The following is a 14,587-nucleotide window of genomic DNA, read 5'->3' on the forward strand; positions in this document are numbered from 1 at the left end:
TTGGTGCAGTAGCACGAGATAGCTTGATTTCAAACTTTGAATTGAATAAAAAATGATAAGCAGTCAGTAATAAAAAATAAAAAAAAAGAACAAATAAAGAAATTAATAATGATAGCACAAATAAAAAATAATGACAGGCCTTTGAATTAAATAAATTGCTTTTTAGTTTTTCAGGTAGGTCTAACAGTAGGGTTAAGATATTTAACTTTTTTTTTTTACCAATTATCCAAATAATGTTTAGTCCTAGAAAGCTATTATTATCAGAACACGTGAGCATAGCGGTTAGCAGATCAATGAATGAGAGGGCAGCCTTACCAGAGTTGTCCATATACCACCACACCATGTTACAAAACAGTAGGGCTACTGCAGACAGAAATAATACTGTACTACATCGATGTTTCCTGTCGGCTCAATTTTTGAGTGGACTTTGCTGTTCCGATGAGCATGAACGGTATATGAGTGGAGCTGAGCGGAGTGCACATGCAGAAAGTGGGATAATACGCAGAGCGTCACACCACGTGAAAGTGAAACCTGAGGGGTGAACTAATTTTCGGCAGCCGAAATTTCGGTGCATCTCTAATTATTGGCGACATCAGAAATGTATTTTTTATAATAGATGCTTTTTGAACATTTTAGCAATTTAAAAATATTAAAAAATGATTTTTTACACGGCACCCCTGCTCTCGACAGACGGCACCCCGGTTGGGAAACACTGCTCTAGGCCACCGCTCACTCTAGCCCGCCGTGTGTTTCGTTGCGAAAGCGAAACTACTATGTTTGGCCTTCAAAAAGAGGACACAACTAGAAATCAGTGGTAAGGTTGTATTTACAACACTGTTCCATAACAGTTCAACTCAAATATTCAGATGTGTGCAGCGCATTTTATGGAGGACTGTTTCCTGATCCTGGAAGAGTAGACTACAATGCTGGCTGTTCTGACTCACAGACTGCAAGTACGTTTTCATTTAAAGGATTTGCTACTGATGATTCAAACGCGAGCTTTGAGCAGTGTAGAGTAGCTTGTTGTTTGTCATTTCTCCGATCACAAATGCAGACATGGTTTTATGTTTACGCGGCGCGATGCAACGCAACGTGTAAAAAAACAGTATAAGTCATTATAATCCGTAATTATGTTCCCACTGGATGCAACAAATGCCTCGTTTATAATGGGTTTTATTGTTTTTGTCTCATCGCTCCGGCCGGGACAGGGCATCACCATATGGTAAGGGGCGTAACATTTCCGTCACACGCTTGAGATATTTGGCAAATCACTATGGAAGCATATAGGTAGCGAAATTCAATTTAAAATGCAATATGCAAAATGGCAATGCAATATTCAAAATGGCATTGTATTTCTGTATTTAAATTTACATTTTCCATTACCAAAGAATGTTTTTTGAACATTAAAGCATGTCAACATTCTGTTACACCAAATACACAAAATAATGATCTTTAAAATAGCATCATATGACCTTGCTTTCTCTGTTTGCGATCAGATCATTTTAAGCCTCTAAACTGAAAGTTTTCAGTCCAATGATCTAGTAAGCAAATGCATTCAGACAATCGGTCCAAAACAGCGCTAATGTAAAGAAAACCAGGGTGATTACATCAGAGATGGCAGAGAGAATAGAGACTCACGTTGCAATTTCAGTGAATTATTCCAGTGAACACATTCCAGTGTGTTTCACTTTAAAACAAGAGCTCTGTCATATTCTGTGATTGTCTCTGAAGACCAAGAGCCCAGACTCAACATAATGTCAAAACATCCCACCACTGTATGGCCAGATAAGACGCAAACTACTTTTCTCGGCTGGATAACCAGCATCTCGCTAGTTAAGTTTTGATGGACGAGGATTGCAATCAAGGTAAAGACGACTGCAGTGATATACAGGAGTCATACAGTAAGCACACATGAATCTGATATATTGATCCACAAACAAACCGTGTATGAGCTCTCTTGATGCACAGATCATCCATTGTATTTATACAAAGGCACATTTCAGTACATTCACGTTGTTTTCAGGATAATGTTCACATTCAGGATGATGTTTTGATTTGTCATGTGTATGTTGCTGTGTTTAGTTATTCTGAATGGATCCGTGTACTGTAGTAGGTATGCAGTCAGCTTAGGGCAGTTGGTTTAGGGTTTTTTGACATCTCCATGTGGTCCTGTTTGGTATAGCAACTTGACTTGTCTAAAATGTAAACAAGCTCTTTGCTGTAGCACTAAACACCTACTATTCAATTCTGATTTTTTTTTTTCAGCATATTTTTCTTTGATGTGTGCACACATGTATCAATTATATAGACTCCTTATATCATTTGGCTCTTTGGTGTAATTTTTGGAGTCTCGAAGTGTCCTTTTTTGTCCTAAATTTATCTTGAAAAAAACTTGCAGAAAATATAGATTTGTGAGAATCACCCTTCAATCTTTTGGTTTACTTTGCTGGATATAGCAAATGACCAAACTGACGTGTTAAAGAAGATAAATGGTGTTTGCATAATTTCATGAAGTGTGCAAATAATCGCAATGAATAACAGAAAAATGGGTGTCATTAATCTGATTAAAAATTGTAATCTATTGACAGCCCTAATATAAAATAAATTAAGATATAAATGATTATTATTTCCACTGTATGCTATATCCTACAATATATCCACCAGGCCATCAGATTTCATCAGTCTGACATGCCAGACTCACTGAAGGAACGTGGCGGTGAGGTAATATGATTTGAGAGCATGCTGGCATTAACACCTCTCGCTCTACTCTGAAAACAGATACCATCTCCTTGAAAGAAAGCCCATCTGATTCAGAGCCAAAAACCTCTATCACCTGTTATAGCATAATTTATTTGTGCAGTAACTCCACACCTGCACTAAACAAACACAACTGCCATAAATAACCCATTAACATCATCATCATCATCATCATCATCTGCCCTGAATTCTACTCTGGAACAAATGATCTTTGACTTTAACATACGCATAAATAGCAGGGAAGGTTAGCTATCTCTGTGACGGTGCTGATACAGGTTACCTTCGGCCACCTCTGAAGCTGAATTATATCACAGCATGCAGTGAAGACTTATCTTTAAACAACACAGAGCAGCCAGCTGACTCGCAGCTTATGACCTGAGAAAATAATACGATTGTCAGTTGTGTTCCTAATAATGGAGCGAAGACATGGATAACAGCCAGGCCCTGCTGGGACTTTTTGGTGACTAGGTGACATATAAAAAGGATCATCTTACAAGACAAAGAAAAGCAAGCCAAAACGTTGAGAGTGAAACACTTACAGTTGAAGTCTATGGGTCAACTGTCACACTCTCACAGACTTTCACGTTATTTATATTTGTCAACATTTTATTTGTTTGCTTTTTCAATAATACTGTAGGGTTCCCACATGTTCCGACCAAAGATTTTTATGACTATTCCAAGCATTATTAGTAAAAGCATTATTATATTACTTTTTTTCTATGGAAAGAAAAACTTTAGGTTGAGCATAACTTGAAAACATTTGATTGAAATTTCCATGACCTATGTAGATTTTATTCATTTCCATGGCTTTTGCAGATATAAAAATCAGACAGATTTTGAAATTGCTTGATACCTCCAGGTTTTCCAGGAATGTGGGAACCTTGAAACCAAGGAAATTATATATATATACATAGTCAAAATTATTTTCTGTGGCAATTAACAACATAATACTATCAATAGCAATAGGTAGTGTTTAATTCAGTTACCCACAGTAAAGTGAGGTAACAATATGAGATTATGAAATATATATCTAAACATTTGAGTTAAGTTGAGTAAGTCACTCTGTGTGAACGTTTGCATCTAAGAACATAAGAATAGATCAACATTGAAAAACTCCAGCTTTATTTTCTCTCTTTCACTAGCACATCAACCTGTCAAGTGTCCTTTGTATATGCAAAAAGGAGGTTGATCAAATAAGCCAGCACACTGAACACTCAATGTTATAAGCACAAACACTTTTAACATGCCTAGTAAACACAGGCCAGAGTGTCTAGAATCCGAGGCCATTTTCATGAATGACACATGCTCTTCTATTCATTAATAATGCAAAAATGATCAACTTTTAAACGCTAGATATGTCTCTGACTGGTGAAATATATTCCCTTCTACTTCCCCAAGGCAATTCAGCCATAAAATAAAACGATAACGCCCTTCCCATGTCAGCTTTGAGCCATAGTATCCCAGTAATCACTCCAGAGAGAATATGAAGAGTCAGTGATATCAGATTTCTGAACGTTATTTGTTCAGAAATTATAACAATGCGACATTTGTGTCCTAATGGCTGTAATGAAGGCAGATGAACAATGGCAGTCCGTGTATCGATTAAAGAAACTTCCACGCAGTTTCAACAGGCTGTTTGAAGAGCTGGATGAATCCTTAGTTTTGCCATTTTCAGCCTGTATCTCCCCATTCATAGTAACTTAATCCAAAGCAGCAGGGTAACTTGACTCAAGACCTGGTGAGCTGCCACTTTTTGGTCAATAAACGCGCCTATGGTGCCTAAAAATGCTGCATATGTAACGTTAGGCAGCTCATTAGGTTTTGAGAGGTGCAGCCGTGGTATGAGCTTGGTATGCCCTCAAAACTAAAAAAATAGGGAAACACAGAACTTAAAACTCCTATAAACCGTCTCTTTGATGTTTATAGAGCTTTATTGCAAAAAAATTAGAGTTTGTTTTAGTGTTTTGCTAAATATATTTGCATAGCTAACGCAGCTAACGTTAGCTGGACACTTCCCGAAGTGCAGCGCTGCTTTCTTTCCCAGACAACCTGTTGCAAACACCACTTACGCCGCGTTTTAAACGTCCAAACAACTTTAAAGAGTCACTTAGCTTACCTCTTCCGTTAGATACGCCGTCCCTTTAGTCCAATTAGTGTATGAATACTCCCAAACAAGCGGTTTTGTTCACAGAATAGCGCATTAGGCTGTTGTCATGTAGTGTGAAGAGTCGCCGCGGCTCCAGAGTCTCGTGTGTGTGTGTGTGTGTGTGTGTGAGAGAGAGAGAGCGCGAGACGACTGGCTGACGGAGAGCGGCTCAGCAGCGCCTCCGGCAACCGCATGAGACGACGCTTCTGATTGGACAGATCTACCACGCTTAGACTCCATCGTCCAATCAGATGTGATTTTCCTTGAGAATGTGGAGCGGCGACAAACCGGTTAGTTTCGGCTTGAGATTTTTGAGGCTTGTTCAGTTTTTAGATGTTAAGACACTTTCAATATCGTAGAGCTAAAACTTAAAAAAAAAAAAAAAAAAACAAATTTCAAAAGTATTTGTTTTTAAATATACTTAAGTATTAAACCTAATATTAAAAAGTATTAAAAGTAAGAAGTACTGATCGATAAATGTTTATTCTGCTATGTTATGCACTCCATCCTACATCCTATATGCAGACCCTTAATATGTACTGATCTGTAAGTAAGAAAAAGTTTTGGTAAGTTTCGTAACCAAAACTTGTCATACAGCATCAAACACGAAATATATCAATGCATCAATTTGGGATACTGAATTGAAAAGTGCAAACAAGCAGAAATAAAATACACCCTATAGTATATTTAAAAATAGGAAAAAACAAAATGTGTGTAAACGTCTATTGACAAATAGAGAAAAACGCTATTTTGAGAGAGAGAAAAAATGCTATGCAAACATACTAGTTTAAATATCATTTGAAACTGCTACGGCAGCAAGGAAGATTTATTTGTGATATTTCAATGTTATTGCATTATCTTAAGTTGCTTAAGATAACTATGTTTAGTTTTTACCTAAAACCTACACCGTTCAGATGGTGATATATGACATATTGGATTCACATTTTATACAACCATTTCATACAGCAGGTTTAAACAGCTCACAATTTTACAGCAGATGTAGTTAACAAACAACTGATGATCGTGGCCAAAACATAATTTGATCAAATATGATTTTTTAACAATAATGAATCCTAAAATTTGGCATTTGTAACTTAAATTTCAAGCTATCAGTTGCGCACACACTGAAGCTCAAAGGATCTCCTGCTTCTTGGCTTATTTTAACCAGGAAGGTCCCATTGAGATACGCTATCTCTTCTACCAGAGAGTCCTGCCTCACTCTGACTGGATCACTGAATCGAATTGACTCAAGAACAGCTGGGATCGGAATGGGATCAGTCCAATTCGTGAATGAATTGTCCAGTGCGATATGTGGACTGATTCAACAGGTTCATTGAAATGAATCAGCTTGTTCACGAATCGGGCATTGCTATCACATCTCAGAGCGTATAACGATTTTTACAGTTCATATTAACAAGGAACAACACGTCTTTATGAAATGTAATTCTTTGGAAAGGTTTCCCAAAATAAAATATTAGAAAAAGTAAGGATATTTAAATTGACTTAAGTACAGTATTGAAGTATCCACCAATGCAAGAACATGAGCTTTAGTGGCCATGCTCACCCTGGCTTTGATGATGGTGGGTCGTGGGTCCAGGATCCCTTGCATCTTTCTTAATGCAGGGATGACAAAGAGGTTACAGGTTACAACAGCTGACACTGGGTTACCTGAGAGAGAAAGAAGAGATGACTGTTGAGGTGAAGACTTTGGCTTATGATTTCGGGTCAGAGGTGGAGGTCTGGGGCAGAATCTCTCTGAACTGTGGATCATCTGTAGTGGATAGGAATTAGGTTTGTTTCCTGATAAAGCACCACTGATGTCTTTAAAGCAACAGTTCACCTCCAAAATGCAAATTCTGTCACCATTTATTCACCCTCGTTTTGTTGCAAACCTTTCTGAACTTGTGTTTCAGAGAACACAAAAGGAGATGTTTAGAAGAATGTTTCTGCATACAATTCAAGTATACAGTGATTAGTGGCCATCAAGCTCCAGAAACAACTGAACACCATAAAAGTAAAAAAAAAAGTTGTCTAAAATCAAGCAATAGCTTTGTGAGGGAAACTGACATTTATTTAAATTACTATCTTCCATAGATTTCAGCCTCATTCTTGTACACTACTGTTCAAAAGTTTAGCCTCTGTAAGAACAGTAAAAACCGTAATGTTATATTAAAAAAAATGACTGCAATTTAAAATAACTGTTTTATCTTCATTTATTTTAAAATGTAATTTATTCATGGAACTGAAAAGCTGCATTTTCAGCAGCCACTACTCCAGTCTTCAGTGTCACATGATCCTTCAGAAATCATTCTAAAATGCTGATTTGCTGCTCAAGTAACATTTCTTATTATAAGTTTGAAAATAGTTGTGCTGCATAATACTTTTTTTGTGGAAATCGTTATACATTTTTTTTAAGGTTTCTTTGATGAATAGAAAGTTCAAAAGAGCCACACTGATTAAAAATAGATCTTTTGTAACTTAAAAATGTCTTTACGGCCACTTTTGTTCAATGTAATGCGTCCTATTAATTTCTTTCTTTCTGTATACCTATATCATTAAATAAAAAATAGCAGCATTAACATTTTGCTCAGCTTCTTCTTTTGTGTTTTATGGAAAAAGGAAAGTCATACAAGGTTTGTAACAACACGATGGTGATTAAATGATGACAAAACTGAGTCAACTGCCCCTTTAAGGAGTATTTTTGATGTCAGAGTTCAGTTTGTCTGGTTGGTGTGAAAGCTGCACTGACACTGATGATGCAAATATACATTTGTGTAAATGTACATTTCGAAGCCTAATAATACTAGGAATGGAATTGAACTCTGGTTCATGCCAAAGCAATCAAATAAAGTGTGAAATCAAGCCAATACTCAATACAATACATAAATGTGTACCAACTACTGAAACCAGTTAAGGAAGAAGAGTGTATCAAGTGCAGAGGTGCCCTCCACCACATCAACATGAAGGGAAGAAGGGCATTGAAAGCAAAAGGAGGACAGAACTACATCAGACAAATAGCAGTTTCAAAACACTAAGCCACATCACAGTACACAAAACGGAAAGGGCTTTGGGAAGGTTGCAACAGAACTAATAGCTACAAGGACTGCCACGAACGCAAAAAAAAATAAAAAATAAAAAAGCAAAAACACAAGGCTTCTCTCAGAAAACAGAACAGAAAGTGTCACATTGGAAAATCAGAACAAAAATATTATTCCTATGTTTCATTTAATTGTGTTTTGGAGGTTGTTACTGTAGATTAGAAAAGGCCTTTTCAGGTTTTCATCTTGTAATGTCTAATAATTATAACATGCTGGTCCCAAATGAGCCCAAGTGCACTAAAAAGAGATTTCGTGTTTTGGTAATTAGGGTTTCGTGTCAAAATTTCAAGTCCATTTCCGTTTTCTGAGCTTGGGCTGAAGACAGGGCTTATTTCCTGAATTAAGAGCACCTACTTCCTTGTGGGGGAGGAGGCACAGGCAGTCTGCTGGCCTCGCTGTCACTCAGGGGCACAGCCTCCAGAAGAGTCGCCCCTGTGTCTCTGTAGGTGAAATTACCTTTGAAGGGGAATATAGAAATCGCCACTGTCACCACTGCCTCGACCACCTGGTTTCTGAAGGCACAAGGTGGGAGTACAGTTGGCTTGGGGTGGGGGCAAGCCTGGGAAAGCTGATCGGACCGATGGGCAAGCAGGGAGATGCAGGTTTGCAGAAAGGTACACAGGTGGGCAACCGTGGGCTGATTAAATTTTATGGAGAAGGGACCATTTAGTTTGGAGATGGTACTATATAGATATGTGAGTTTATGTAAATAGTTAGAATAAGAGAAGTTGTTCTACTGTAAGTAGTACAATACATAGAGTACGTGGAAGAAAGAGGAAACTCAAGTCACCTGGGTTTGTGTGTGTATGTGTTTTCATTTGTGTAAATTTTAAACGGCTCCAACTCAGAGACACTTTTCCTGTCAAACTTCTCCATTTGTTTGCATACACACTTAGTATGTCACATACACAGCGTATTATACCTGGAAGGGCGAAGATCAGCTTTCTGGTACCGTCAATGTCTAAGGTGGCAAACGTAGTAGGCAAACTGAAATAAAAATAGAATAAAGCATCAATATTCTACATCCCAGGCAATGTTCCCTTTAAGCGGCGCGCAAGCGTGGCCGCGCACTTCTTACATTGTGACCGCGCAAAAGAATAATATGCCGCGCACAGGACACATGCAAAAAAAGTTGGGAAAGCCATTTGATTGAATTCTAATAAATGCAAAATAATTGCAATACTCGGGCAAACCACTATAGAGTTGGTGTCACTATAGATTTAGAAAGCTGAAATGAAATAAAATATAAACATTAGATGAAATGTTGTACTAAAATTACTAAAACGAAAACTGAAATAAAAAAACTAAATGACTTATACAAAAACTGAGGTAAAAATTAAATAAAGCTAAATGCAGATTTAAACTGACAAAGCACATAACAAAATTACTCAAATAAAAAAATGAAAACGGAAAATATAAAAATAAAAGCTAAGTCAAAATATTTATAAATACTATAATAGGAAATAAGTAATACTAAAAGAACACTGAAACAATAATATTTAGCTCTTTTTCTGTCTTTATTGCTTTGTCTTAGTTGAATTAAGATGCCTATGTTCATAAACCATCTGATGCATATTGCAAACAAAAAAAATGATTGGTACTTCGCAACTTTTGGGAGTCAGGATGCACAGGTTCTTATCAATATTCTCGTGTTCCCAACATTTTTCAGGTCATGGCATTAAATTCTTGAAAGTGTTTTATGGCAGTTAGTTCATAAAAAAAAAAAGCAAGATTTCCTCAATCCAACAACCAAACGCCTCCCCTCACGTCAGTGCTGCCCCATCCAGACTTTACGGAAATCTGGCTCTGCATGATTAAGACTGATTCTCTCACTTACCCCGGCTTCATAAACACTCGGCCAAAGTGGATTTGGGCATGGAGGTCTATATCCAGAACTTGCTTCAGGTAGTCCTGAAAAAAAAAAAACAGACTTTTGCATGAGTGTTTACATTTCTCCTCTTATGTAGGACAACACATCTATCCGCGCCTGGTGAAGTGAAACATCGGGTAATTAAAGAGCTTTAATTAATAGGGCGGAAAATCAAGACCAAGAGGCAGTCAGTGGACTGCTGCCTGGGCAAAGACCCAAAATAAAAGGTCAGATTAACAAATGCTGCTTTGTGACAAGAAACAAGCAGATACACTAGATGGCACGAAAACATACGGTGACCTGTGGCATAAGCTCTTAAAAGAGTTCTGCTCTGAGATCTCATGGCCTCTGAGTAAACTGATGGAACCCTCTTCTTGACATGAAGCAGATTTATCTGTGAGGCCACATTCCTGTAGTGAGAAGCTTGGACATTTCAAGCATGTGACCTTTCATTAGGTTACAGCTCTTCCAGACAACCCCATCAACTGACCTTCTCACCCATGGACACGCCCCCGGAGGTGATGATGACGTCAGCACGACTAATGCCCTCGTGCAGGGCGTTCAGCAGGTCGTCTGGGCTGCAGGGGGTTAGAAAACATGATCATGCCAAATGACTTGGAATTTTTTTCTTTGCAAAATCCATTTCTAGCATATTGGTGAAGTAAAAAGTGTAAAATGTTTGCTTATTCTATCACTATTAGTGCAAATATAATGTAACCAGTAACCTGAATTTAATATTTTAAGTCATCATGGACACGTTCAATTGATTAAAAGTAAAAGCTTTTACATTCTTACAAAAGATTACTATTTCAAAAAAATGCTGTTCTTTTAAAACTTCTACTCATCCCGAGGGGGAAAAGAAAACATGTACAGCATCACAGTTTCCACAAAATTCCACAAAACAGATATTGATCATAATATTTGAGTGCCAAATCAGAATATTATAATGATTTCTGAGGGATCATGTGACACTGACACTAAGCCATCACAGGAATAAATACATTTTAAAAAAACAGAAAATTGTTATTTTAAATTACAATAATATTTCACAATATTACTGTTTTTACTGTATTTATTATCAAATAAATGCAGCTTTGGTGAATGTAAGAGATATCTTTAAAAAAAAGTAAAAAAATAAAAACCAACCTCAAATTTCTGAACATTATATTATATCATATTATATTATGATTTAATAATATAATTATAATTATTCAATTATATAAATATTTCTAAATACAAAATATATTGTTATATTTTATATTTATACTAAATGTATTAAGTACTTTACTCAAAATGCCATATCCACAAAATGAGGACAGCACAAAAAAAGCATTAATGACTAATGAAAAAATATTATAGTTCATTCAGATAATTTACAACAATATAACTGACTTATCATTTTTAACCTATTTTATACATGCGCCTTATACATATTATACATCCCTAAAGTATATGTATGCACATATAAATAAAGACGGAAAAATTCTTCCGAGCACTGCAGAAACTGCTGTCTTTCAGTAAATTCTGCTGATGCGCTGTATGATCCTGTATCGATTCTAATATATGAGCTGGAGTTTCTGAGGAGTGCTGAGGTTGGAAAGATTTAGACATGTGCAGAGCTGACTGTGTCTGTCTGTGTGTGTGTGTGTGTGTGTGTGTGTGTGTGTGTGTGTGTGTGTGTGTGTGTGAGTGGGAGGTGAGGAAGGGATGCTGACTTGTCTCCGACGATGCCGAGGTTGATGGTGGGATAGCCGTGTTCCTGAATGGTGGCCAACAGTGTGGATCGGTTACTGTCCCTGATCTTGCCTGGGTGAAGGTCATCTTCAGGGTTTAACAACTGCATACATAAGCATACATAAATTTACACATACATTTAAAAAAAAAATTTAATTACCATGGGCAAAAGAAAGTAACAAAGCGACACACAGAAAAGTCCTACCTCATTGCCAGTGGACATGACTGCTACAACTGGGAATTTCTGCACCTCCACTTCTGTGACTCCAACAGTGGCCAGGAGGCCGATCTCAGATGCACCCATGTGAGTGCCCTTAGCCAGCACACACTCTCCACGCTTGGTGTGTGTGTGTGTGTGTGTGTGTGTGTGTGAGTGGGAGGTGAGGAAGGGATGCTGACTTGTCTCCGACGATGCCGAGGTTGATGGTGGGATAGCCGTGTTCCTGAATGGTGGCCAACAGTGTGGATCGGTTACTGTCCCTGATCTTGCCTGGGTGAAGGTCATCTTCAGGGTTTAACAACTGCATACATAAGCATACATAAATTTACACATACATTTAAAAAAAAAATTTAATTACCATGGGCAAAAGAAAGTAACAAAGCGACACACAGAAAAGTCCTACCTCATTGCCAGTGGACATGACTGCTACAACTGGGAATTTCTGCACCTCCACTTCTGTGACTCCAACAGTGGCCAGGAGGCCGATCTCAGATGCACCCATGTGAGTGCCCTTAGCCAGCACACACTCTCCACGCTTGATATCATGTCCTATAGGCCTGTGTGTGACAGAAACAAGAAAACGTTTAACATCAGCTTTTATAACAAATTCAGATTTGCCATCACAGAAATAAATTAAATTTTAAAATATATTAAAACAGAAAACTGTTATTTTAAATTGTAATAATATTTCACAATACTACAGTTTTTACTGTATTGTTGGTAAGATAAAAGCAGTCTTGGTGAGCATAAGAGACTTCCTTCAAAAACATCCAAAAATCTTTTTTCAAAGAAAATTCTGCATCAAACATGGACGCCAGTACATTTGATGAAAATGGACTTGTACGAATGGATATACAGTAAAGATAAAAAATATTTGGTCAGTTATAAAAAGTCTTTGGCATTTTTTGAGGAAATAAACTTTAGTCCCACTCACCTGATATCCTGTCCTGGACGAGCCTGAACCAGGATCCTCACCTCCAGCTCCTCTGTACCCTGTAATTCATAACCAGCCAGATTGAGACACGCACACACATGAATGACATTGGACTTTCATTTATACGAGAAGTTGCTAGACAATGTTTACTATGTGTTTGTGTGGTGTGTTCCTTGCTTTATCCATATTAAATTAAGATAATACAAAACATACTATCGCAATTTCCTTAAAAATTGTACTGCTGTATAATTTATAGTAATTATGCATTCATAAATTCCTTGTGTTGTTCTCTATATTTTAAATATATTTGGTTGTTTTTCTTTTTAATTGTCTTATACTTTTAACTATGCATGTTTTTGAACTTATGCACTTTTGGGACCAAATACACGAAAATTGTTCCCTTAAGCTAGCTAAAACTAACAAAATTGGGCACATCCTCAGAGGTAGAAATTATTTATGAAACATACTTTGTTGTTTTAGGGATATAGTTGACTTCAAGTTAGTTAAAGTTATTTATTAGAAATTTGAGTTGTTTTTTTACATATATTAATAAAATAGTTAAAATAGTTTGCGGTTGAGAATGTGATATACTTACGTCTTCAGACTCTCGTAGCAGTTCTGTGTCTTCTACTTGCACTACGGCGTCTGCACCACATGGGATAGGAGCACCTGTCGTCACCCTCATCACTTGGCCTGGCATAACTGTGAGAATGGGCTACAGACAGAAAAAGATCTTTAACCACTGTATCAGAAAACATCCATGTGTACATCTTTGGTGTGAAAGCACAACTACACTAATGTTGCATCCTTCTGGAACTGGGTTCAATTGTTACTTTTCCCACAAAATGACACCTACATACATATACATTTTTATTTGTACCAGAGTCATATGGCATTATGCATATGCATTTTGGATGCATAAGATGACGCCGACGGTGATGGCTGCCTCTGTGGTGTTCTCCACAGTTGTTTTTATGTTTTTGTTAGTTTGTCCTGTCTTTAGTTATATCCCTGCAATCAGTTTCACCAGAGACGAATTGCTGGACATTCGGCAGTACACACCACCCGATATTTCACAGTTTTTTCGATTATTCTGATGTTTTGCTGGATATTGTAGTCGGGGGAGCTGCGGCGTGGTTCAGATGCTTCAGGACGCGCAGACGGGGGAAGCGAGCCGGCACGCTTGTGAAGCTCAGGCAGCGCGGATTCAGGACGCAGTTGCCTAGCATCCATTTGGCAAACCTCCGCTCTCTACCCAAAAAAACGGACTAACTCCTTCTGCTCTCCCGGACAAAGAAGGATTTTTCAAACTCTGCTGCTCTGTGTTTCACGGAAACCTGGCTGAAAGACACCATTCCGGACAGCGTGTTGAGTCTCCCAGGCTTTCAGCTGTTTAGAGCGGAACGCAACGCAGAATCAACGGGGAAATCACGCGGCGGCGGGACATGCTTTTACATCAATGAGAGGTGGTGTACAGATGTAACTGTGTTAAAGAAGATGTGCTGTTCAGATCTAGAAGTGCTCTTCATTAACTGTAAGCCTTTCTACTCGCCGCGGGAGTTTTGCTCATTCATTCTTGTCAGTATTTACATTCCTCCGCAAGCGCACGTGAGCTCAGCTTTACAGAAACTCGCTGATCAGATCACAGCGACAGAACAACAACACCCCGACTCTGTTTTAATCATTCTTTGGGACTTTAATAAAGCCAATCTCTCCCGTGAACTGCCAAAATACAGACAGCACATCACATGTCCCACCAGAGACAGTCTGGTTTCTCCCAAGTTTTATACTACAATAAAGAATGCATATCATTCTGGTTCCTTGCCGC

The 14,587-nt window shown here is 37.8% G+C and overlaps 2 protein-coding genes across 3 annotated transcripts in view; both read right to left on the reverse strand.

The window, feature by feature from the left end:
* LOC107553288 (MAGUK p55 subfamily member 5-A-like) overlaps nt 1–5,072 on the reverse strand; it is a 45,964-nt gene extending 40,892 nt beyond the window's left edge. For both annotated transcript variants that reach the window (XM_016235479.1, XM_016235478.1), the window contains exon 1: nt 4,874–5,072. The gene's annotated coding sequence lies outside the window, so the exon portion shown is untranslated. The remainder of the gene's footprint in view (nt 1–4,873) is intronic.
* The window catches only part of LOC107553274 (gephyrin-like), a 107,285-nt gene continuing 97,313 nt past the window's right edge, over nt 4,616–14,587 (reverse strand). The window contains exons 17-25 of the mRNA XM_016235456.1: nt 13,355–13,474; nt 12,760–12,818; nt 12,229–12,382; nt 12,005–12,126; nt 10,362–10,449; nt 9,839–9,912; nt 8,924–8,988; nt 6,468–6,571; nt 4,616–4,621 (exon numbers count right to left, since the gene is read on the reverse strand). Coding sequence (XP_016090942.1) covers nt 4,616–4,621; nt 6,468–6,571; nt 8,924–8,988; nt 9,839–9,912; nt 10,362–10,449; nt 12,005–12,126; nt 12,229–12,382; nt 12,760–12,818; nt 13,355–13,474 — 792 coding nt within the window. The remainder of the gene's footprint in view (nt 4,622–6,467; nt 6,572–8,923; nt 8,989–9,838; nt 9,913–10,361; nt 10,450–12,004; nt 12,127–12,228; nt 12,383–12,759; nt 12,819–13,354; nt 13,475–14,587) is intronic.

The sequence above is a fragment of the Sinocyclocheilus grahami genome, unplaced genomic scaffold (assembly GCF_001515645.1).
Source record: "Sinocyclocheilus grahami isolate Dianchi unplaced genomic scaffold, SAMN03320097.WGS_v1.1 scaffold468.1, whole genome shotgun sequence".
Classification (NCBI taxonomy): domain Eukaryota; kingdom Metazoa; phylum Chordata; class Actinopteri; order Cypriniformes; family Cyprinidae; genus Sinocyclocheilus; species Sinocyclocheilus grahami.